Source organism: Cyprinus carpio, chromosome A15 (genome assembly GCF_018340385.1).
Source record: "Cyprinus carpio isolate SPL01 chromosome A15, ASM1834038v1, whole genome shotgun sequence".
In the NCBI taxonomy this organism is placed as follows: Eukaryota; Metazoa; Chordata; class Actinopteri; order Cypriniformes; family Cyprinidae; genus Cyprinus; species Cyprinus carpio.
This window is the reverse complement of record NC_056586.1, coordinates 14,919,896-14,946,708: the sequence shown is the minus strand read 5'-3', so window position 1 is coordinate 14,946,708 and position 26,813 is coordinate 14,919,896. Positions and strand designations below refer to the sequence as shown.

Genomic DNA, 26,813 nt, shown 5'->3' with positions numbered 1-26,813 from the left:
CTGATGCTATTTTAATGGTAGTTATATATAAGGGCTGAAAATATTTAATCGTGATTAATCGCATGATTGTCATGAGTTAACTTGTGATTAATCACAATTTAATCACACATTTTTATCTGTTCTAAATTAACCTTAAATTAATACTTTTAAAGTTTTTAATACTCTAATCAGCATGGGCATGGACAAATATGGATGCTTTATACAAATTTATGTTTATTATTAGTGAAACCATATACTCAACAGAGCATGAAGACTAGACATGTTTCAAAGATCATAGATGTTTTTCAAAGAACTTGTTCATGTCTATTAGACACATGAACAAAGAACATAGAAATACCAGGTTCCCATTACTGCACTGAGCAATTTACTAACACAAACCTATTTACATTTTCGCAGGACAGGGCAGCTCACTTATGAACATGCAAAATATAAATGTATTATTTATTATTACATTTGTTTGCCTCTCTGTGCCTTTTTGTGCAGCTAAATTCTCAATAAAACAGTTTTAATTTATATATTTTACTGTTTCTGTTGTCAGACAATGGAATGAATATTAAATAGTGACTGAAATGTGACCCATTAAGACTTCAGCTTTCCCTTCCAAGATGTTAATCTGCACAAAAATACTGATAATCAAGCCGTCGTCTGATGAAATCAAATTCAAATTCAAATAAGATAAAGACAATAGTCTGAACAATGCAGACGCACAGAGAGAGAAAGAGGTGTGTTTGCGCACTGGAAAAGCAAGACCTCACGCTCTAAAGATTTGTTGCTAGGTGCTTTTTTGAAGAAAATAAATAAAAAATACATAAAGTCACTAAAGGGGTCTGCAAAGTTGCTAAGTTCGCAACACTGTGCATGTCCATTTCTCCAAATACTGGCTAGGCCACGGGTCAAACAGAAAATGCATGCACCGTGCTGCGTTAATTGCGCGTTAATAAAATTAGTGCCGTTAAAATTAATTTGCGTTATGTTATTTAATGTTATTAAGGCGTTAATTTTGACAGCCCTAATTTATATATATAATATTGACATATATAACATATATATTTAAATATTAACAATCAGTTTGTAAGAATTTAACGGTTTAATACTTTCACAAATCTAGCTACAGTATATCACCCTGGACATGTAAAATAAACAGCTGATGTCAAGTACCCGCACACTGATGTGTGTAGTCCCGCAGCAGCAGCTCTGTCAGACAAAGACACAAGGTCACTTCACACTCACACCCTCTGGGGAGAAGTTAATTTATAGACTACATGGGGAGGTAAATAGCTGCACCTGTCGTGTTTTTAAAGGCGTGATAAACGGATGGAGACGGAGGGAGCCAAATGGTCCTGTTGGATGGCAGAAGTTGGCAGGGTGGGGTTGTCAGTTGCGTATGTCCCTGTCTGGCTTCGAGTGGGTAAATGTCACAGGACCCTCAGTGAAACTCTGACTCATTATGTGGATGACCCTAAATGATCTGCTGCATTTCTGACTGCTTAAAATATCCAAGCCTTGGATCTGTTCACAAGTATTATCCCGATCAACCTTGTACACAGTTGAGAATAAATGACTAAAGGCTTTTACAAAGCAGTCGAATGTCACAAACGATCTCCCCAAGGACGAGAACATTTTTAAATAGCTTAGAATGACTGCATGAGAAGTTTTGACAAAACCTATCAGATTGTTATGAAACTAAGTCATGATTGAGGTTCATTCCATAAACACTAGCAGAAAACTTGTTCAACCATGTGATCCTTTGTCTTTTTTGTCCTAAAGCTCACGGCTGTGGTTGAATGCACTTGCATTTTTTAATACTTTTATATGAAATTGATGTAAACACAGTCACTTATGTTTTCAGAGCAGGACAAAACATCTGATATATTGAAACAGATCTATGCATTAGTGTGAATGCAGCCTGTTAAAGCTGCCACTGTCTATGATCTCATCAGTAATAATCAAACAGCAATAATGCTGAGGAAAAAAGAAAAACCCATAACTATTTTCTGTAAACTTTCAGATATTTAAAGAACACATTTTAAATAAGTAATTGTTTTAAAAAGTAGCCTGCTTATATAAAAATAAATAAATAAATACATTTGATATAAAATATATATGAAAATGTAGCCATGTGCAGTAATATTGAAAATTGAGAATGTCACACATCATGATATTGAGTTGATAACGATAATCGTGAATTTTATTGAAACAAATGAAGATTCAGTATTGACATACAGAGATTACAACTATGTTTAAACAAAAAGCATAGAAACTGCAATTTTGGTTAAAATGTAGAGCTGTAAAGATGTATTTGGACAGCAGAAGAATTAATTAGGAAGAAATGTAGATCAAGAATCGTTTTGGAATTGGATCATGATTACCAGAATCAGAATCGGATCGTTAAGTGCCTAAAGATTCCCACCCCTACATGCACTATCCTAGCAATCATTTATCCAGACAACACACTCAGGCTTCCATCATTCTGTCAAAGTCCTGGATACCGGTGCTTATAAAATTGTGCACGGTCTGTGGGTGCAGGTGTTCCTGTAGCTCAAATACTAGAATTTAGTGAAGGTCATGTGTTCAAATCTCATGGAACTGACAAGTGGTAAAATCAGGGATGTGCAATATCTAAGTACTGGACACTAGATATATGTTGTATCCATCAGCATTGGATATTCAAATGCATGTCAATAAATGCAAACTAAATAATTAAGCACTAAAAAGAAAGATTCGTTATATTTAGTCATCATAACATAGTGATGTACTGTATGAAAAATTATTAATCATTTTGAAATTTGTTTAAGACTATATTGACAACTTTTTTTAAAAAAAAATCTGCATTTAATAATGAATTAAATATAAAAAATAATCTAAATAAAATAAAATAAATAAAATTAATATTTAAATATTAACTTTAAGAGAGAATTGTTTGAGAAACACACATTCTGTGTATGTACTATGTATGTATATATATATATATATATATATATATATATATATATATATATATATATATATATATATATATATATATATATATATATATATATATATAAAGCCGCATTTATTTGATCAAAAATACAGAAAAAAAATTTAATATTGTGATATATTATTACAATTTAAAATAATTGTTTTTAAATTTATTATACTTTAAATTATCATTTATTTCTGTGATGCAAAGCTGAATTTTTAGGTTCAATATCACATGATCCTTTAGAAATCATTCTAATATGATGATTCATTATCAAAGTTGGAAACAGTTTCTGCTGCTTAATATTCTTTCAGAACATGTGATACTTTTTTAGGATACTTTGCTTAATAAAAAAAAAAAAAAAAAAAGAAGCTATGTTTTTAAAATATAAATATTTTGTAATAACAATATACTCTACTGGTCAGTAATTTGGGGTCAGTAATTTTTTTTTCTTTCTTTTTTTTAAAAATAAAATCAATACTTTTATTCAGCAAGGATGTGTTAAATTGATATAAAGTGATAGTACAGAAAATATATTATTAGAATATTTGAATAAATGCAGTTCTTTTTAACCTTTTATTCATCAAATATATTAGACAGCAGAACTGTTTCCAACACTCATAATAAATCAGAATATTAGAATGATTTCTAAATGATCATGTGATAGACTGGATGTTACATGTGACACTGAAGGCAGGAGTAATGATGCTGAAAATTCAGCTTTGCATCACAGGAATAAATTTTTTTTTTTTTTAAGTATATTCAAATAGAAAACTATTTTAAGTTGTAATAATATTTCACAATATTACTGTTTTTTCTGTATTTTTGATCAAATAAATGCAGGCTTGATGAGCAGAAGAGATTGGTCCAGCTGAGTTATATACCACCTCTCTCAAGAGACACACACCAAACACACATGCATTGCACCTGCATACATACACTCACACTTATGTGCTTTTACAGCCTGAAAAAAGCTACTGGTCACCATTTGAAAGTAAAATAAACCTGAGAGGGTCATCTGCTTGTCAGGCACCACCGAGTCAATCACCGTTCTCTAGCTGCTGCCTCTCTCGCACAACAGGTCATATGTCTGAATGGACTTTTCAAAGCAGGAGCTGACAATGTTGGCCATCTGAGATGTTATCTGGCAAAAATGAGCTGGGCAAAATGTACTATCCAAAGCAAAATCTATAAATTTATTTTTTCTTGTTGTCCGGTTATGAATGATCGCTTGTGCTTAGAGATTGAGAGGGAAGGGGAGGTGGCAGCATTGATTTTTGTTCACATCCTCATAGTTTATTGTATCAGGGGCCAGCAAACATGCACACCGTCAATTATTCAATACACATGAGAAAAAGCAATGGAAGCAATTCAAACTCTGTAACTTACAGTTTATCATTTTATAGCCAGACAGAGAAAATCATTCAAAGACATATCCAGATATATAAAAGCATTTACTAACTAAAATGAAATAATTTCTTAAAAGAGCATGGAATTGGATATGAAAACATCATGAGCCAGAATCGAACTCACAGCACCATGGCACACTATTTGGGAGGTTTACTTACCGCTCCAACATCACAACATTGTTTACTTGTCTGTGAATGTGAGCTTGTGGTTGATTGTAAGGAAAGGATGTGGTTTAAGTGGACTTAATGACTGGAGAAGACAGTGAAGATGACAATGAGGACACAGACAAGGATGAGGCAAAAGAGAGCAACGTACTTCTTGTATAGTTTTCCCTCAAATTTTGCGCTTATAGAGCTAATACTTATGACTATCACTGTCAGCTCGCTGTCCTTCCTCTCATTACATTCCTAGCTGTTTTCCATGATCACAAAGTGCCAACAGAATTACTGCTATGTACAATCTTTGGAGTGAATCCTGTCAGTGCAGAATTGTGACGAATATCAATCTAGAGTCAATCTTCAGCGCAAATCCGTGAATGAATGTTCCGAAGTGAGGTAAACTTCAACAGATTGAGCAGGGGAGCGCGAGGACTGAAATTGATAACCGCCGGGGACGAAGTGGAGTCCAGCCCGGGGTCGTCACATGTGGTTGCAGCAAGCGCCTTCGTTGAATCCGCCGGCCGTGCCGTTCTCCACTCACTCAGTCCGCCGTGTGTGATGCTGTGTTTCATGGTGAAAGCGAAACTACTTTGTTTGGCCTTCCAAAAGGGACACGACTAGAAATCAGTGATTAAGTTGTATTTACAACACTGTTCCAAAACAGGTCAACCCGCTGTTCTGACTCACAGACTGTAAGTATGTTTTTTATATTTAAAGAATTTGCCACAAACTCAGTTTTTGTAAACCGAATTAATCATTAAAGTCTTGTTTGCATCAATTTTTTTTTGTAAAGTTATGTACAGTAATTAACAGCAATGTGTTTGTAATTTAATGATATGCTTCGATTAGCTTCATTTGGACGTGCTGTATTTGACCTTTATGTTTTACCTCATGTGTGTCTTTACAGGTATGTTTGGGCTTTTTATGATGTAAATAATAAAAGAACTATAAATAGCCTTTATCTTTGTTTGTTGTACTGGTGGTTTAAAGGAATGAAGACTTTTATTGCTTGTTTAATGTTAATGGTATTTTATTTGATGATTTATTAATATGTCATTGTGTTATGACTTTACTTTGAGGGGCCCATCATTACTAACTCAATATTAATTACCCATAAACTAACATCATGGTTTGTTAATGCATTATTTGGCCATGACTTTACTTGAGAGGGCCTATAATAATTCATTCATTATTATTAACTATCTATACTCATGGCTTGTTAATGCATTATTTTGACATGACTTTACTTTAAGGAGCCCAATCATAATTAATTAACTGTTAACTACTTAATAAACTCAGCTCATGATTTATTTTATACTTTCTATCAAATACACATGTACTAACACAGCGAGTATTGAGCCAGATTTAGAGATTGTCACAGTGTCTGGTTTGTGTATCCCTGGGTGTCCACTAGAGGTCTCACTTCCCCTTAGCGTCACCCCACCTCAGAACTACATTTCCCTTAGTCTTGTTTGTTTCATCACTGCTCATTGCCCTCAGCTGTCCCTGGTCATTAATCATTGCACTCAGCCAATTCCCCGTTAGTATTGTAATCACCTGTCTATAAATACCTGGTTTGTTTCTGTCTTTGTTACGGAGTCCTTGTTTGAAGTCACCCTGCTGTTTTGTGTTTCCTTGCTTTGTTTGTATTTCTTGTTTTGGACTGATTACCTGGATTTTGACTGTTGCCTGATTGGATTATGATATTCGGATTATCCCAATAAAACACTGCGTTTGGATCTATCTCTTTGTGTGCGTGTCGTGACAGAAGGACTCCGTCATGCTCAGATCCAGCGGTGTGGGATTTCGTATCCGTTCCCCAGTCACCATGGAGGAGCGGAGGGGTAGACTTCGGAACTTAACCACCCTTCGTCAAAGGGGGCGTGAGGTGGGTGATCTGGCTCAAGCGTTTTGGACTATGGCGGTAGGGCTGGGGTATAACGATGAGGCACTAAAGGGTTTGTTTAATGACTGCCTGGATGACCCTTTGCCTCGGTGGGAGATGAAGGGGCTGGAGATCCTAGACTTTTGGGGGTTCACCAAGTACCTGCACCATCGTGGTCAGTGGGATGCAGTAACCCCACCTGAGTCTCCAGACAAGACTGCCGCCAGCCCAGCGCCACAGCACAAGAGGGCCGCCAACCCAGCGCCACAGCACAAGATGGCCACCAGCCCAGCACCGCAGCACAAGATGGACGCCAGGCCAGAACCATTGCACAAGATGGCCGAATCTACACCTGTGTTGCCAGACAAGATGGCTGACTCAACGCCTGAGTCTCCCGTCAAGGTGCCACCGACTCGCCATCATAGAGGGCGGAGGAGGAGGAGACAGGCGTCTACCGTTCCTCAAAGCCCGGAGGACGTTCCCGAGCAGGCCGCTGCCGTCCAGGAGGACGTTCCCGAGCAGGCCGCTGCCGTCCAGGAGGACGTTCCCGAGCAGGCCGCTGCCGTCCCCGAGGCGGTGCCCGATACTGTTCTGGAGGCCGAGGCGGTGCCCGATGCTGTTCTGGAGGTCGAGGTGGTGCCCGATGCCGAGGCGGTGCCCGATGCTGTTCCGGAGGCCGAGGCGGTGCCCGATGCCGAGGCGGTGACCGATGCCGTTCCGGAGGTCGAGGCGGTGACCGATGCCGTTCCGGAGGTCGAGGCGGTGACCGATGCCGTTCCGGAGGTCGAGGCGGTGTCCTTGTCCCGGGCCGTTCCCGAGGCGGTGTCCTTGTCCCGGGCCGTTCCCGAGGCGGTGTCCTTGTCCCGGGCCGTTCCCGAGGCGGTGTCCTTGTCCCATGCCGTTCCTGAGGCCGCTCCCGAGGTGGTGCCCGAGCCCGAGGTCGTGCCCGAGGTCGTTCCCGAGGCGATACCCGAACCCGAGGTCGTTCCCGAGGCGATACCCGTGTCCGAGGTCGTTCCCGAGGCGGTGTCTTTGTCCGAGGCCGTTCCCGAGGCGGTGTCTTTGTCCGAGGCCATCGCCACAGTCTGCTCCTCACTGGCTCCCCGAATGGCAGGTTCCGTTCGGGCCACTCAAATGGCGAATTCCTCCCTGGCCGTCTGCACAACGAGAATGGCCTGATCCACCGTGGCCACCTGAACTGCCTGGCCCCTCGTGGTCCCCTGAACTTTCGGGTCCACCGTGGCCACCTGAACTGCCTGGTCCCTCGTGGTCCCCTGAACTTTCGGGTCCACCATGGCCCCCTGATCTGACCGAGCCACCTGGGCTGCCAGGGGAGCCATCGCTGCCGGTCCCAGTTCCCCTACACGGGCCTGGCCCGCCATCCCTCCCCCTGTTCTGCCTCCACCAGTCCACCTCCCTCCTGGTCTCGTTGTTTTGTTTTTTGGTGTTTTGTTCTGGGGAGCATCTGGAAGCTGCTCCTTAGAGGGGGGGTGAAATTATTTTATGTAATAGATGTCTGGAGAAAGAAAAATACAGACAAGAAAGACTACACATATTCCTGTAAAAAGCCTATTTCCAGATTCCCTTAGTCTTGTTTGTTTCATCACTGCTCATTGCACTCAGCTGTCCCTGGTCATTAATCATTGCACTCAGCCAATTCCCCGTTAGTACTGTAATCACCTGTCTATAAATACCTGGTTTGTTTCTGTCTTTGTTACGGAGTCCTGTTTGAAGTCACCCTGCTGTTTTGTGTTTCCTTGCTTTGTTTGTATTTCTTGTTTTGGACTGATTACCTGGATTTTGACCCTTGCCTGATTGGATTATGATATTCGGATTATCCCAATAAAACACTGCGTTTGGATCTATCTCTTTGTGTGCGTGTCGTGACAGAGATGTGGTGTGGCTTTTCGAGAAGTCAGAAAGCGGAGGTACAAGATCATCACGACCTGCGTCTGGATGGAGAGTGAACTGTACTGACACCCAGCAAACGTTCTAACCTTACCTGCATGTTCCTAGATTGGCCATTTCTTTTGGAATCCTTCCACAAATATTCTTTTTAAGTTTTGAGTTTTTATTTAGTTAGCTGCATATAAGTCACAGTAGAGTGAATTTAAAGGGAAAGAGATCAACACAAAACAGACAAGATCAGTTATTAGAGTATTTAGTATTTTCTACACTTGATGAGGAGGATCAACTAATCATTCACTGTCCAGTAATGATTATGACAATGCTGAAGATGTCAAAAGCTCAAATTGTGACATTAAATTATTTGAATTCATTCCAAAGTCATTTCGTATTCCTTCTTAAAGAGGCTGTTTGATTTAGTTAACCACTAAATGTTAATTAATGCATTAACTATCAAACATGTACTAACATGTAGTTAAGGCTTCTGTTATTCATGTGTGAATCCATATGACTCCAGGCGTAAATAAGGATAGCTCTTCACTAGTTCATGATTAGCTAACACCTTAAATAATCATTAGTACTGTATATGACGAACTTAGTATTAATTTAGACATTAGTACAAGATTATTCATGTAACCTTATTGAAAAGTTTTACCACATTTGGACTGGAGGGGCAGCAATGTTAAATACAGTATCATCTTCTGCAGAGCAGTCAGCATCACGTCAACTTGCGGGGAAAGACGTTAATGCCGCCCGCGCTGTTTACACAACCTTCAGCTGAGCCGATTCACATCAGAGCAGTAAAAACAGAAACCACATGTTTTAATTAATTGTCAACTAAACGAGACAGCAATAAACAGGGTTTGTTGCAGAGGTGCTTTCGTAGGTGCAGGAGGTGAGGAGATGAAGGAGAAGTGGAGGAGGAGAGCAGCACCGGTTAATTACCCAGCCATAACCGGAAAAGTTTGTTGGTTAGTTCAGCGTTTGAATGACAAATGAGATGACAGAAGGCAGGCTCAGGAGAGGCGGCGATTGTATTGGCTGCTTAATAATTGATCTATGAAAGCAAGAGCTTGTTTTGTGGAGATGAGAGCACACTGCCTCATCTGATCCCCGAGCTGCTGGAATCAGAGGGATTGTTTTTGTAATATACCACCGAATAATCAGATCAATGCTCTTTTACGGATCACAAACATCTCACAACCGAGCCTTACCACAGTGAATTAACAGCTTCACACTTGTACACACAACACATGCAAAACCACACGTTCCCTTTGCTAAATCAGCTGGAACTAAATTTACATTTTGCACTGCTCAATATGGCGCCAGATAGATTAGACAACATTTTCATCATCATTGAAAGCCCAGACCTACATTAAATGTTTTTTTTTTTTTTTTTTTTTTGCTCTATCTCTCTTTCTGTCTCCCTTTTCTTTTTTGGTTTGCCTTCCAAACTGTAATGAAGTCAGTTTAAACAGCTATATTAATTGCCTTAATGAGGGGAAGGTCCTTTAATGCTTTTCTCCAGTGAGACAGAGGCTGTGTGGGCACTAATAAACAACTCACAAAATCAACATTCTTAACAGAGTATCTGAGGCCTTCGCTAATTTTTTTTTGTTAGCATTTAATTATACTTCAGCATTATGACTGACATTATTAGAGCTCTCTCTGGGAGGATATAATTGAAAGTTATGTTACATTAATGCTAAGTCTGAAGTGCTCTCGTCAATAAAAAACCTCCAGTGCGATGTTTTGGATGTTAATGTCATTGGCAATACAACCTGGTGTTTCAAAATCTTTTGGGAACAATGTAACTGCTTTAAAGAGTCAAAGACTATTTTAAATGTTTCAAAACCTTTGCTAAACTGCTACATCTACTGCTTTCTGAACTAAATATTAAGTAATTCTATAACAGCAATAAAGCTAAAGCTGATGTGAGTAACTTTTTCAATGTTAAAGGGATAGTTCACACAAAAATTAAAATTCTGTCATAATTTACTCAAGCCCATGTTGTTCCAATCCTGGGACCAAAACAACATTAGATCTCATTAGATTGTAGATACCATTAGATTTTCTTTCTTTAGAAGGGGATGAATAAAAAATAAAAATAAAAACCATAGATGATCTTTTTTTTCCCCCTGACATGTCAGATTTTTTTTTTTTTTTTTTTTTTGTAAACTATCACTTTAAAATACTTTCTAAATTCCATTTTACTGTTAAGAAACAATTACAGTGAGGTCTAAAAGAGTTTATACCTATTCACTTTATTTTTATAACAAATTATATTATTAGAATAACAAAATGGCTTAAAAATTAACATGAATTTCTTACTATTTGCTCCTCATTTGCATTTATGACAGCAGCCCGTGAGTTGCATGAACTCCACAAGTTTATGTAAAACCTGATGATCATGTGATCAAGTATGTTTTTAAACTGATCCAAAGAACATCTTGTGGTTCAATGAAAGCACAAAACATCTGACAATCTGTATAAAGAGTCACATGATAATTCACAAATTTTCTTATTCAATCTTTTTAAATCTGGAAAACTTCCTAATTTATTTATTCATTTGTTTTAATTCTAGACTGTGTGTGTGTGGCCTGAAATCTGTACAATTCAGACGATCAGAGTAAATTTGTGTGTGTGTGTGTGGGTGTGTGTTCAATTAATCTAATGTAAAACCGAGAAGAAAAAAAAAAAGTCTTTCTAGATTTAAATGAGCCCCAGATTTCGGACCTGTAAACCAACTGCAGGATGATTTACCTGAAACAGTGCCGGCGCTGTGGTGGGGCATTCGAGGGCCGTGCCCCCCCTAGCGGTCATTGATGCCCCTCCTACAGGCCATGGCGTGGCCCAAAAAAAATCCCTTTTAGTTATTATTTTAATATTAAATGTTCAAACTGTAACTTAAATTAAATAAAATAAAAAGAATGGGGAAAATGCATAATTTTGGTTGTTCATGGCACGTTACTAGGATTCGTCATGGTGAATGCTTATTGGTCGCCGAGTAAACTTGTTACATTTGATTTGCAGCGCGCGCGCAAAATCCATTTCAAGTTGAAGAACAGTTTGTCCGTCTATATTATAGACAGTTGTTAGCAGCTAATTTTTTAAAAAAGCAGGTGAATTGTTGATGAATGTTTGTGGGTTCTAACTGCATTTGTGTTTTATACTTGGCTGTCTGTAAAGATATGGGCTTATGTCATTTCTGCTTGGTGCGTGCATAAACTGCTGGGAGGTGTGTAACCCAGGTTAAAAACAAGTATTAGCATAAAGTAATAGCAGAATATACATTTATTTTTGTCCTTTATTTATTTTGTTTAGAAAATGAGTCCTTTAGAGCAGTGGTTCCCAACTTTTTCAACTCGCGCCCACACAACCAAACACATATGTTTGCGCGGCACACTGCAAAAAAATTAACTGACCCCGCTATTGTTGGGTTAATAACTTAGTACTCAGAAGCTGGATTGTTAACAGTATTTATTGAATGATCTAGGGCTGTGCGATATGGAAAAAAAAAAAAAACCTATCGCAATTTCTTTGATCAATTTTCCGATTTTGATTTTAATCACGATTTTGACAAACACAGATATGCTTTACAATCATAAATGCATTCAGGATGAATTTGAAACATATTTCCAAAAGAAAACCAATTAGAGCTTTATCAAAAAGTTGTAACGTCTCTAGAACAGACATAAGTCAAAATAATCACTATAGTAAAGGTGTAACAAAATTTATAGATTTATGGCAAAGAAATATAAATAATTAAATCCCGTGTCCAGGGACATTTTTTTTCTTTTTTGCCATGCATTGTTCATAGAGCTCATTAATTGTAGCCGTGCCTCAGGTGTTGAAATAGATTTGTTATACATTATACAGGTTTAGACGTCTACTCTGTCTGCAGTGTGTATACAAGCGGTGCAGAAGCAGCAGAGAGAGCGCATTAATGTATAGCGAAAGCACATTAAAATAATGCGCGAGCGCGAATCTCTCTGTTCGCACGCAGATTTCCTTTGCTATGTTACAAAACCAGACGTGCTTGCTCATATACACGCTGCTCTCGCCACTGTGTGAGACTCGTACACTGTGCGCACTTAAAACGTATCTCCTCTCACTCAAACTGCGTCCTGTTCACTCACAACTCTCTCTATGATCATGTGCTAGATATGAATTATTTTCGCACGTTTTTATTTCTAGCCTTTTACAGCGTGCAATGTGAACGCTCTTACCCGTTAACATGGGCTCGGAAAAAAGGCGCATCACAGACAGTGTGTGAACCTGGAGTTAGGCATACAGTATGCCCAGTCTGTTCTGTTCTCGCGCTAGGTGCGCTGCATTCTGATTGGATTGGATAGCATACTGCGGGAGGTCAGGGCCGTGGAAAATCGTGCTATAAAGCGATTTAGAAATCGCGCACGCTCAAATTGTGATTTTGTGACGATTTCGATTAATCGCACAGCCCTAGAATGAACTGGCAATGAACAGAAAATAACTCGGACTGGCATCGTTCAGCAAAATGGGAAAACCAGATCCAGGCATTCTATATAGATCTTTCAGATTTAGGTCTGGATTTCCATGCTACTATGATGTTAACAATACGTCAGAAAATATTTATCAAACGACAGTGCCCCCCCGCCGATGATCCAAAGCCCCTCCAGTAGATCTGCTCTGACGCCGACTCTGACCTGCAATGTGAACTCAGTAGATATATTTATACAGAGAGTGGCCTCTATGAGTCAGACTAACTGTAGTCTGTTTCACTGCAGCTTCCTCCACAGTGTTACAACACCGCAAACAGGGCTCCAGACTAACATTTGAGAGCAGTGGCACCAGCGCCACTAAGTTCTACAGATAGTGGCGCCAGGAGCAGATTTGGTAGCGCTGGGGGTGGTGTGTGGGGGTATTCAAAATAAAGATAATTTAATCATAAAATTACTATTGTTTTGCATTAATAAGTACAGTTACTTATTTCATGTTCATTTCTTGTTTATTGTTTATACAGATTTGACAGTAAAGCACTATGCTTTTATTACTAATTTACTTTTATTAACAACAGTAACAGGTGCAAAATCTACTTTTTATATACAGAAAATTAATATATTCCACTCTTATTAAATGTACCATTATTCTTTTTAGCATATGGAACTGACCTTCAGTGATTATGTGTGATTCAGTAGCAATTTTTTTTCACATTCACAAAAAAATGTGTAAAATTCTAACAAAATCTGATTTCTTGATGATCTGATATTTTATAATAGTGATTTTATAATTTGAAAATATAGAGAAAAAGCATAAATTAATGTCTAATAAGCCAATAAGTGCTCCTCTGCTGCTGTCTCACTGGTTATAATTGTGATTTGATGTATTTTTAAAATTATACATAAGTGTTTGTTTACCACAAAATATATTTTGTTCATCCCATTAAAAATAACATTCAAACTAGATCATTTTTAGAGCTTTACAGTGCTGGAAACAGCTGTGTGAAATGCTTGAAAGTCACTGAAAAGTGCTTGAATTTATCTCTCAAAAGGTTGTACAAACCCTGAAATGAATTATGTAATACATTTGACTATTTCTACCACAACACAATTGTTACAGTTAGTGTTACTGCTTCTGGTTTCCTGACGTATGTCAGCACTGTTTATAACAGAGATTTCTGTGCAGAATTTGAATGCTTCTCAGTAAATTTCGCAGCAACCTTATCATTGTGCGGCGAATTCAAACGCTTCTCACTGGCGTTACCGCTTCTGTTTTATTTGTGCATTTAAGGTGTCGCGAAATCAACTTTGGCTCCCGAGTAAAGCTGTTTTGAGTTCGGACAAGTTTGTTTGTGTCGTGGTCTGAGCTGAGAAACGTTCTGTTGCATTTGAGAGACATCAAACGGCAAGCAAAACTAAACCGCGCTACGTTTCAGCAGCGCAGTGCTGTTTAGTTTAGTTTTTGTTTCGTTTACCGTTTGATGTTTCTCAAATGCAACAGAAATGGCAGCGCTTATGAGTTGGGCAATGCGGTGGTTGCACCATTGCGACCACTCACAAAAGTTAGCCGCACCAGCAGTTGGTCGCAGTGTGGAGCCTTGGCAAACCATACATTTTTTCTACTAGCCTTTCTTTACAACAACAACATAAAACAAGCAGCGTTCACATGCTCATTCTCCTTTTCCAGTGTGTAAATTCTGGGAGTTACAGTCCGCCTTAAGGCAGCAAATCTGGTGTAAAACCCCATCACTTTAATTAACAGTGATTACAAATTACACCATTCAGCGTGAGTACTAACAACCGATACAGGCCATAGATAGTGATGTGCTCTAGAGTTTGAAAATGGCAGACATCACTCACCTAATCTGAATGAGAGTGGGCCACTGGTGGCGTTTCTCACCCACATGGCTAAGAAGAGCAGAGGCGCCCAGGCTCCGAGCATCTTCTTTGACTCCTCATGGGTCCAGCCCTGGGGGTCCCCCTTCACACAGCCACCTGCCACACCAAACACAACAGCAACACTTCAGAAGAATATAAAACACACTTTCCAATCAAAGGAATTATATGCGCAAATGGTACAAGAGCTTGTTGGTGCCAAATTTTATTTTCTTTTTTTATTTCACTGTGGTAAACACTGTTAAACTTGTTTGGCTCTTAAGAACTTTATAATTGGGTGTTTCCTTAAAAAACTTGGTTAAAATATATTTTTACACTTTCACTAGTTTGTCAATTAAAATGTCCAAAAGTGTATAAAACTAAATAGAATGTGCCTAGAAAATTTAGAAAAACAAAAAAGACCAAATGAGAAGCATACAATAATGATCTGTCTTTGCTGCCAATTTCAAATGTTGGTTTGCTGAATTTTATGAAATAAATTCAGCTTCTGTAAAAAAATAAATAAATAAATAAATAAAAATCATTGGCAAATTAAAAATACAGGCAATTAAAAATACAGTAGAGACCCTACAAACACCACAGAGCATTCAATGTAGTCTTTTGACTATGAACAGAAGGATGAAAATAGAATGTGTTCCGTTTCTTACGCGTTTATGAAATTGTCATTGCTCTCAAAAGGAATCATGCGAACCAGTGTCTTCAATTCAAACCGCTACCCATCTCTGCCCAGACAAGCCATGCAGTGTCTCTCTCTCTCTCTCTTTTTAAACAAACATTGTTCAGAGAAAACCTGTGAAAGGAGAAATGGCTGGGAATGTTGGGCAACACACAGTAGAAGCTTTTTTTTTTTTTTTTTACACAAATGAAAACTGTGGCTGTCTTTATATCTTAAGTCACATCTGCACTCTAAAAACTGATTTTGAAGTTGTAAATAAAACAAATATTATTAGAACATTTTTTACAAGAAAATATGGTAACACTTTAGTTTAGGGACCAATTCTCACTTTTAACTCATTGCTTGTTATGCATATTACTAGAATATTGGCTGTTTTTAGTATTTACAAAGCACACATTAATGCTTTATTCTGCATGACCATATTTTAGATCCCTTAATCATACCCTAAACTTAACAGCTACCTTACTATTAATAAGCAGCAAAGTTTATTAAGGCAAAAGTCATAGTTAATAGTTAGGAAATATAGAATTGATCCCAAAACTAAACTGTGACCGAAAATGCTTTCAATCTTTCTTCTACAAAATTTCATGTTTAATTCAATGCATTGAATGCAGTCCGCCTGTTATGACCCTGGAAAAAGAACAAAAAACAAAAAAAAAAAGTTCATACAACATTGGGCCCCATTGACTTAAGTCTTTTGAACACTGAAAAGCTGTTAACTATCGTTATGATAACTGAGACATGTATATCATTAATGACATTCAAAGAAAGCCAATGTACAGTTTCTACTTGAACAAAGCCTTTTCCCCTGTGAATTACTGTGTGTGTGGGACTGAGTCATTTGAGGGGAGGATTGAATCAGTAATGGGATACCACAGAAATAGCACGTAGCTTGTTTTTGTAAGACAAGTGCTCACTGTGGGAAGTAAAACAAAGGCCAAATCACCATGTGTTGTTCTGAACGCACTCGGCTGCTGTCGTGTGGTGAAACAGAGCTTGATTTTGACCAGCCAACGCAACAATACCATCCGATAGGGTAAGAGCTCCACAAGGCTTACTATTGAAAATCTCACTACTAAAGCCAAGTGACTGATTCCATACAAATGTGGAGTAATTCAGTCCAAACTTTAATTAGTCCTGGCTCAGTCCCCAGGATGCCACCCTTTTGTAAATGGCATCAAATTAAGTTCTAGCATTGGAGGAGTTCTTTTCAATTAAAGCTAGATAAAGGCTGCTAGACCACGAGCACAGCAAACAAGTCAAACCTGTCACTCATAACCATAGCTTCATCGCATATTCTCTCCAAATAACTCTAAGTGTCCATCAAAGCTCTCATCTCAAAAACAACAGGCGGACTGAATTGTTATGGCATTTTTACGCTGCACTCAGAGCTGACATCCACTGCCAATCAAAAGCAAGTCAGGGAAGAGGATTCCTCTTCCAGATGTCAATGAGAAGACTGAACTACAGTTCACAATACTTTGTGAATACATGTAAAATGCAGAACCAGCAGCAGGGATGAATAATAAACACTTTTTTTTTTAATTTCTGGTTGATGTTTGTCTTGATGTTTCAAATGCCTTGAAGTTGTAAATGACTAGAAGCAGTTGGAAGTAAATAAACACACCAGGAATTAAATGAATCGCCTGTCAGAAATAAAATCAACACATGACAGTTGACCATTAAATCTCATTTACTATTTATTTAGAAGAATCAAATGTAAACAATGCAAACAGGATTGCAGTGAGAGGCACACTCTGAGCAGAAAAACTGCCAAAACAATTTACAATTTTGAGATGCAGCCTCAGTTTTCTTTTCTTTTTGGAAGAAGAACTTGTAAAATAATTGATTCAAAAGACATATTAGCCACTCACTACTCAGCTACCCTGCTGAGTTGCCATGCAACTGGTGCGTTTTAGAGCACTTTTGGAGTTGAACATTTTCTGTGGAATAACAACAGTGCATGAGAGCCTGCAGAATTTGGGTAAGCGTCTCTTTCGAATTGTCTACTCAAAAAAATCATTTTGATTTTCATTTGCTGAAAAAAAAAAAAAAAAAACTTTAAGGATTAACTGTGTTCTTTTTGTAGCATTGAGAGGTAGGTGAACCTTTTTTTAAATTTTATCTTTTTTTTTATGTTCAGTAAGTGAAGCATTTATGAATAAACATTCCTAATTCCATTCGTTAAGCGACAGTTTCTTCTGCTTTATATAAATAAGCACTATTTTGGAATGTTTATATCAGTAATACAGTAAATAAGCTGTTTAGCCTGCTTTTAATCAAAGCAACACAGAATAATCCTATTACAAGGACCATTTGTCTAAAGTAACCTGGGGTTAAGTGTTTTACTTAAAATGCTTATGAAATCACCCCATAAAGGGTTTAAACCTTAAACTTTTGGCTGCCAGCCCAAGTCTTTAACCTCTACATCAAACAACCCCTTTAATACATTAAATATTGTTATTTTACTTGGCACAATTAACTGCCTCATACGATTTCTACCTTCCTTGCTGCTCTCCAGCCACTGACATGCAGGATATGATGAGTATGTTTTTTACCGTTATTAAAGGGATAGTTCACCCAAAAATGGAAATTCTGTCATCATTTACTCACCCTCATGTCCTTCCAAACCTGTATGATAGACTTTCTTCTATGGAAGACAAAATAAGACATTTTGAATAATTTATGTCTTTTATTCCATTCAGTGAAAGTCAATGTAGTCCAGTGTTGAACAGTTCCTCTTCAGGAACTCGAGCTGCATCGAAACGCTTTGAGAATGCCTGCAGCGTTACCACGCTCTGAATCACATGTGTAATCAGTCCAAAAAATGGGCGAGACATCACAGGCAGGGTGACGTAGTGACCAGGAAGCTTAAAAGCACGTGCGGTGAAACCGGCGTCATCTTTCTGTCATTCAGCAAGTGCTCTGTGTGTGTGTCAGTCGCTATCTGTATCTGAGTCTTATTTAGTGTTGTTTGTCTGCTTATAAGCTCCATTATGTCAAAACTTCTGTAAAAAGAAGCATTTGGGCAAGTAGGCAGCGTTCAGGCTGTGTGTTTCTCCCTGCCCATGCTATATTTCAATTTGTGTGTTGTCTGCTTGGTAGCGAAGCACGCAGAGTCAGCTCTCGAGGGAGCTGACTGTCTGCATTGCAAGCATTTTGTTACTGCCTTCGCTTTCAGAGGGCTCTCTTTGAGGAGGGAGCCTTCACTAGCATTTCTCACGCTGCTGGTCCAGCTTTTGCCAAGGCGGAGCGGTGGCTGTGCTCGTGGGTTTCACATATGGATCTGGTGGAGGGAATGTAGAATGGCGATTCCTTATCTTCTTCCTTAACCACCAGATCCGGCACCCGCTCTAAGGGTTTCCTTCCCCCCAGGGAGAGGGCACGATGCTCCGCCTGTCTTTCACAGAGGAGATTGATACGGAGGACATCAATGAGCTTGCCAGTTGCACAAGCATCAGTTACAAAAGCATCAGTAACACAAGCATATTATGCCTAATATTATAATGATCAGCATTAATGGGGAGCGGAGCTTGTGCGGTTTGCTCTTGGGGGACTGATTGTGCTTTTCCCTGCCGTTAAGCCCCCCGCTCTCATCTGGCACGCTCCAAGGAGTGTGTCCATGCCTGTTATCTTGCGATTCCGGTCCCACTGCTGCTGATGCACGGCGACGACTGAGATCGCAGGGATCGCACATGATCTGGCGGATGGGTTAGAGACAGCTCTTCCTATCTCCACCCATATTCCCTAGATCTACGATATCGCTGGTGTTGATCATGATCTGGCGGATGGGTTAGAGACAGCTGTTGTTGTGCTAAGAGGCTCGCTACCTCTACGGAGGTCTCTAGAGCAGCTAGTACGGCCCTCCCCTGCCGGTCCACTGGTTCAGGCACCAAGCTAGCTGCTCTAAGTGCACCAGAGGCCAGTTTCGTGAGACTGGTTACCTTAGGAGGTTACCTGGCAGTGTGGGAGCCCTTGCTTGGTGTGTGTTCTTTGTTTGGTGCTGCGAGTAGTTTGTTGTGTAGTTTTTCTTCCTAGCAGACGACGTGGGTCTGAGGGCCGTCATTTTCAACAGGAGACTTCAGCTATGAGAGTCCTGATGCTGTGGCTCAGGACCTCGGAGGGCAGGCCCCTCTGGGGTAGAGCGGGGTTCACCACATTACACGGTACCTGTCTCTCCTCAGTGCCCTCAGGAGATTGATATGCCAACCCTGCTGGTGTTCCAGGGCGCAGTAGTCTCCCAGTACTAAGAGGCTCGCCATCTCCATGGAGGTCTCTAGAGCAGCTAGTTCGGCCATCCCCTGCTGGTGTGCCGCTTCGGGGCAACAAGCTAGCTGCTTCAATTACACCAGAGGTCAGTCTCGAGAAACTGATTCCCTTAGTAGACTAACATGTCTTGGTGGGTCCTGCACACTGTAAAGTGAGGCTATAGAATCCAGTTCTCTGCCTCTGCCTCTGCCTCTGCCTCTGCCTCTGTTTAACGGGGTCAGCCCTATTATGGTGGGTCCCGAGCAAGCTCTGGTCCTGGAACAGAAGTAGTCCCTCCTCACGTAGCAGAGTCCGGGTTCTACAGCCGGTACTTCACCATTCCGAAGAAGGATGGAGGGTGACGTCCTATTTTAGATCAGCATCATTTGAACCGCTCAGTCAGGCGACTGAAGTTCAGCACGCTCACACTCAAAAAAGTCGTGTCTCAGATCAAGTCAGATCAGGCTTCCTGGTTGCTATGTCACCCCGCACGTGACATCTTGCCCATCCATTGGACTGATTACACATGTGATTCAGAGCGTGGTCACGCTGAAGGCTTTCCCAAAGCGTTTCGATGCAGCGTCTCATTCCCTCAAGGAACCTTGGTTACATGCGTAACCTGGAGACATTCTTCAAAATAACTTCTTATGTGCTCCACAGAAGGAGGAAAGTAATTTTTAAAAATCTTTTTAAGTACCAGAGTTGGTAATTAGTTTTTTTTTTTTTAAGCATTGACTAACAATATTTCCAAATCTTACCATTAGCATGTAGCTCATTAGCTCATTTTAAGTTGGTACGATGGAGGCATGTTTAGTTTTTTTTTTTTTAAGCATTGAGTGAATTTTTTTTTGAGGACAAAACAAAAAAAATTTTTATTTTGTTGTGTTTTTATATTGTGGTCTGTAATGTTTGTGCTTGTTGTAAACAGTCTGTTACTTATTTTACTTTACTACATGTCAAAATGCTGCTTCATAACTGTTACACTTGGTCTCAATCGCGGCCTTAATCATAGGAGACGAGACAGCCTGTCACAGACACAAATGCACAAAGTGATTGTTTTAGGTAAAGCAGGGTGAATTCAGGTCAACCTGAACATTTTTGTCAGTGAGATGAATGGCATAAAGTGACTCAATTCATGCAGTCCTATTTCCATAAAACTTTAAAACTTAAGTTTGGTGGAGCAGTTCTGGGATATCTGCCAGTGTTAGCCTACATCTAAATGATTATGGATCTTCACTAATATTGAATTTCACAAAAAAAGAAAAAAAAAAAACACAGATTAAAGAACTATAAAACAGGGCCATACTGAGGCTGAATCTTTAAAACACTGGATCTAACCTGGATCTAAATGGATAACAGAATAAACCCTGTGACAAAAGAAATGATGTATGGCTCAATATCATCTATTTTCAAATGAGATTTTAGGAAGGTGGGCAAAAGTTTGAGTGTTTAGCAGTGACATCCAACACAGATGAATGAATTAATTTAATCAATGACCTCTATATGGAGAAAAAAAAAAGATTACACAGTTCCTGGCCACACACACACACACACACACACACACACACACACACACACACACACACACACACACACACACACACACACACACACACACACACACACACACACACACATATATATATATAATTATTCTTAATATATGTCACAAACGGCAGAGATCAGGTAAATATATTTTTAAAATCGAAAATATATTTGAACTGAACAAATGCGCTGCATACACTGTATATATGTGTATCTAAAACATAAAAAAAAAATTATGCAACTTAGCAATATATGTTTGGTCAATTTCTTATATATATATATACATACACATACATATACATATATTCTAAAAGTATATTTAAAAAAATATACCTGGAAATATATTTTTGCATATGAGAATGGAAAGTTGAAATACCAAAATAATGAACAACTGAGGGCTACTACACTGCAAACCCTACCCTGGCTTTAGCAGTGCATAAACAAAAGCTTGTTAAAGTCAGTAGGTTCACAACATTCTAAACCAGAACCATAAAGGCGAATGACTGGTGTTTCAAGATGCATACTGAATCACCACAATATCAGAAGGTCACTCGCAGGTTAAAACTTTACTGCCGAGAAATGTGCAATATCCTCTCTGGATAAATCCACCTGGTGTTAACACTGTCCGACATTCTCAACTATAAAACCCATCGGTGGGCTTATGTAACCTCCATGATAAATCAGCAGATTAGGAAGCTCTCTGTTTTCAGTTCTCTTCCAAGAAGTGGGTCAAAAGAGAGAAATTGGAACAAAGGAATGTGTTTCACTATTTTGATATAGAAAGATTGCAGAGTAAACACCTTCACTACAGCACTGTCTTATTCAAAAGAGATAGCCCAAACACTAAATTGACGTTCAATAACCTGCTTGCAAGGACATCAGCCGTGGGGTCAAATGGCTTTTTAAGGGCAAACATTGATCACCCCAACCTGCAAAACAAATCTGCCATCTCTACATTATTAACCCTCTGCTGCAGAGATATTTAACTAAGATGATACGATCTAAAACAATTAATGATGTGTTTAACAAAAAGTTCTTCTATCTATAGGTAATAGGCATACAAGTGCAGAAAGATTGAAATGTTTAATAACAAAGCCCTGCATTAGATTTATTGCACTTATTAAAATAACAGGAGTTAAATGTCAAAAGTTTGGTCTGAAAAGAAGTGGACAAATGTGTTCAAAATATTCCATTTAATGTTAAAGAAAAATACATAAACACAAGTTTATAAATAAAACGTATACAGTGCCCTCCATAAGTATTGGAACAGTAAAGACAAAATTGCTTTCTCTGCTGCTTTTTTTTCTAGCATTTTTATGCATTTAGCAGACGCCTTTATCCAAAGCGACTTACAATACATTCAGGCTATACATTTTTTTTTTTTTTTGCTTGTTTGTTTTTTCCGTTGTATTTGTTTTAAGTCTTTTGCGCTGTTAACGCAATGCTCTACCACTGAGCCACAGCAACACCATGGAGACAAGACATTTGCAAATATGATTAAAAGAAGAATATGCGACAAAACTACAGAATGTCACATTTTATTATTAGGTCTTTCGACACAAACATGTTTTACCAAATAAAAAGGAAAGCACTTTTAGAGTTCATCCCACTATTTGATGTGAGCATAAGTATTGGAACAGTTGAATTTAAGGCAGATTTAAAAGATTAAAAGCTAGTATTTAGTTGCAGATCCCTTGCATGCAATCAGAGCAGTGAGTATGCAAGCCATAGACATCACCAGATTCTTGGTCTTATGCTTTGAAATGCTTTTCCCCAGCCTTCAATGCAGCCAATTCCAACTGTTGCTTGTTCTGGGGAGTTTCTGTCTTTAGTCTCCTCTTCAGCTGGTGAAATTAATGTTCAATCAGATTTAAATCTGGAGATTGATTTGGGCAATCTAAGACTTTACATTTCTTTGCCCTGATAAAGCCTTTGACTGAACTGGCAGGGTGTTTTGGGTCATTGTCCTGATTCAATTTGAAGTGCTTTCTTATGAGTTTGGTGGCATTTTCTTGAATATTGGTAGCCAAGATGATTTTGTACCCTTCCAAATTCATTCTGCTACTGCCATCATACATTAAAGTAATCATTAAAATTAAGAGGTCCTGTTCTAGACAGCCATGCATGCCCATTCCATGACACCACCTCCACCAAGCTTTACAGATGAGGCTGAATGCTTAGGATCATTTGCAGTTCCTTTTTTTCTCCACGCTTTTGCTTTCCAATCACTTAGATAAAGGTTAATCTTTGTCTCATCGATCCATCAACTCAGTTCCAAAACTCTACTGGCTTTGTGGAGAATCTTGCCTTTGTATTTTTAGAGCAATCTCAGAAAATGAGCTCTTTAGGTTCAACTCAATTTAAACTGAATCAAATGAATCTTTGGTCTAGAACAGATCCTTACCAGTACTTTGCAGAGGCTTCCAGCTAGACTGATGGTGCTTAGCATGTGCAGATATGGCAAAAACAATAGCATCCTATTTAAATTACTGGGAGGAATCGACAACTACATTAAGAGTAGTGACAAAAGACAGACCTCCTCCTCTGGGTGTTTCTGAGGAGAAAGTGAACATAAGGTGACTAAATCTGCTCTGAGAGAAGGCCAACGATACTGAGGCAGTGTAAACAATCCTTTATCTGAAGTCCCTAAGGACATGCATTCATATTTATAACCCTAATAAACCACACTGCAGCTCACCAATGTCATATTAACACTCCAGCACAAGACTTTAGAAATGTCTGTGCCAGTTATTGAAGATTGGATCTTTTGGGTAAGCAAATGAAACGCACTCTAAAACAGATGTTTTCTTTAGTGGTGGGATCTGATTTTCCAGTGTCTCAGGTCCCTTCAGAAAGTCACACTGCCAGCAGAGGTATTACAATAAAGGCCAAGATGGTCTTGCAGATATCTGACTTTAATGGAAGAGAAAACAGTAAGTGCAAAACTGAACTTTCTAACATAAAAGATTGTCTGATTAGTGAGGTTAACACGTTTCATTTATCTAGTTTGCCATCTGATTTTCTTTAGCATTTATATTGCTATAATATTTAAGAAAACATAATTTTAATTTTTATGCATGCACACACACACACACACACACACACACAGTATATAAATTAAGTTAATTCTAAATAAATTATTCATTATTCATTATTATTTAATATTTAAAACAGCTTATATTAAAATTTTTAACAGTTATTAACATTGAGATCAAGGAAGTTTTAAATACTGTTAAAATATAATAATAGTAATAATAATGAACAATAAAAAAATATTTACATGAAATAATTATGTAATATTTAATATTTATAGCATACAATTAGATATTTATATTAATCCAGAAACTAAAATCTAAAAGTAACATTACTAACATTATTAATATAATAATAATAATTTATAATTTATTATATTATTAATAATCTTAATTTTGAGGTTTGCATCAAATATTTAAAAAGCATCATGCACAGGTGTCTGCTGATTGACTGACAGTGCATTAAAATTCTTCCCAAAGATGTCACGAAAAACAAGTGGTACATGAATGAATTTTAAAAAGAACTCTTACGATGCAACATTTGCAAGATCACAAAACCTACGCTTCTAAAATCAATTTGCAATTCTTTAAAGCACAACCACAGCAACAATTTTATAACTAACAACCTTCAACAATACATTTCAAGACAATTACTGTCGCCAGACTTCAAATCACCTGCTGTGAGCAATGTTCTCATTATTGTGCATAATGTTTCTAGGAGGAATATGGTAATTTGTTGAAAAAAAGGGTATAGTTATTTAGTCTATTCTTTATTTGAATACCTGTCAGATGTCCTATTGAAGAGCAACCATATATTCTATAAATATCTGATCACGTCTATAAAACAAAACTGTTAAACAGACTAATTATACAGGGCTTCTTCAATCACATCTAGACAACTCAGTGGGCTGCTAGTTCAAGAAAATGTGTAGTTTTGTACATCTTGAATGAGTAAGTACATGACTGTGTGCACCTAAAGGAGGAGACATGAGGCAGACAGAAGCAGCACTATGCAGTGCTCATCGTCTCCACTGCTTAGCCGTCACCCGCCCATCTGAGAGACTAACCACAAATGACACGAGGACCGCTGAGGGAAAAAGCGGCAAATCAATAGCCATCTCCACAGGGAGAGACGCATGGGTTCAGCGCCCTCGCTCCCCGGTCTCTCTACACAGAGTAACTGCACTGCCTCCCATCACAGGGCAGGACCCTGATTTAAGGCTGACAGGGCTTTGATGCAGCGCCTATAATAACAGGGTTTTTAACTGCATTTAAGTGTAGCACTCTATCTTGAAAAGTTCCCCAACATCCTCAAGTCCAACAATCACTCCCACGGTAAAGGCATCTCTATCTGCTGGATGTTTTATCATATGCTTAAATCTTGCAGCTGATTAAAGCATCATAGTTCATCAATTAACATCTAGTGAAGTGAAAAGCTGTGTGTTTGTCAGAAACAAATCCATCATGATGTTTTCAACTTTAAACAAGTACTCAATCCATACTATTGCTTTCTCCAGTGAAAAAGTTGTCTCATCTGAATCAGGAGAGAAATATGCACAGATCAAGCATCCTTTTCTAGCCATTTTCTAAAACAATTCTAAACAAATATGTCCTTGGATTTTGATGTGAAACGACACCTGGGGGTGGAATTTTTCACTGAAGGAATCATTATATTAGATTATGGGCTCGTATTTTGTCTATAAGTATTGATTTGAAATCAAAACTACTTAATGATTAATTAGTTTTTGATAAACTCAAAAATTGAATTGTATGGATTACATGTGGATTATTGTGATGTTTTTATCAGCTGTTTGGACTCTGATGGCACTCATTCACTGCAAAGGATCCATTGATGGGCAAGTTATGTAATGCTAAATTTTTTAAAATCTGTTTTGATGAAGAAGCAAACTCTTCTTTCCATAATTTTACAGATGAATAAAAAGTATATCACCATTGTTCTGACCAAAGTGATTTGAACTATAATTTCCCAACTTTTAAATACAAACTTCCCAGAAGGACTTGAACCTATAATACAACTATAAACGTACTTCATGCTGTGATATGAAAAAAGACTGTCAAGCTGTAATTGTTAATGTCTTTAAATATAGTGTACAGGAAATCATCTCAGGTTACACATGTAACCATGGTTCCTCGAAGGAACGAGACGCTGCATCGTAAAATGCTTTGGGAATGCCCTTCAGCGTGACCGGCCCTGAATCATGTGTGTAATCAGCCCAATGGATGGGCGAGGAAGCTTAAAAGCACGTGCAGCAAAGCCGGCATTTAGCCTCTAGGAATGAAGCAAGCGCCGGGAGAGATGCCGGAAGTGTGGCACTGTGACGCAGCGTCTCGTTCCTTTGAGGAACCATGGTTACATGCGTAACCTGAGACGTTCCTCTTCAGGAACTCAAGCTGCATCGTAAAACGCTTTGGGAGCGAGAATGCCCACGCCGCCAGACTTTCAAATCTCCGCCTAGTGTGGAAGAGCACAGTTAAAGCGAGAGAAAGAGCCAGGAGCCTGACAAGTAATCGGGGACATCCCGCCCAATGGCCAAGCTTCCGAAGGAGTGACTCTTGTCGCCCAAGAGAGGGAAGAGTAGAGGACTCGAGGCTTTAGG

At 38.7% G+C, this 26,813-nt stretch overlaps 1 protein-coding gene across 1 annotated transcript in view; it reads right to left on the bottom strand.

The window, feature by feature from the left end:
- Window positions 1-26,813, bottom strand: part of grik4 (glutamate receptor, ionotropic, kainate 4) — a 314,456-nt gene that overhangs the window by 163,352 nt on the left and 124,291 nt on the right. Inside the window, exon 3 of the mRNA XM_042771152.1 lies at window positions 14,659-14,793. Coding sequence (XP_042627086.1) covers window positions 14,659-14,740 — 82 coding nt within the window. The 5' untranslated portion in view covers window positions 14,741-14,793. The remainder of the gene's footprint in view (window positions 1-14,658; window positions 14,794-26,813) is intronic.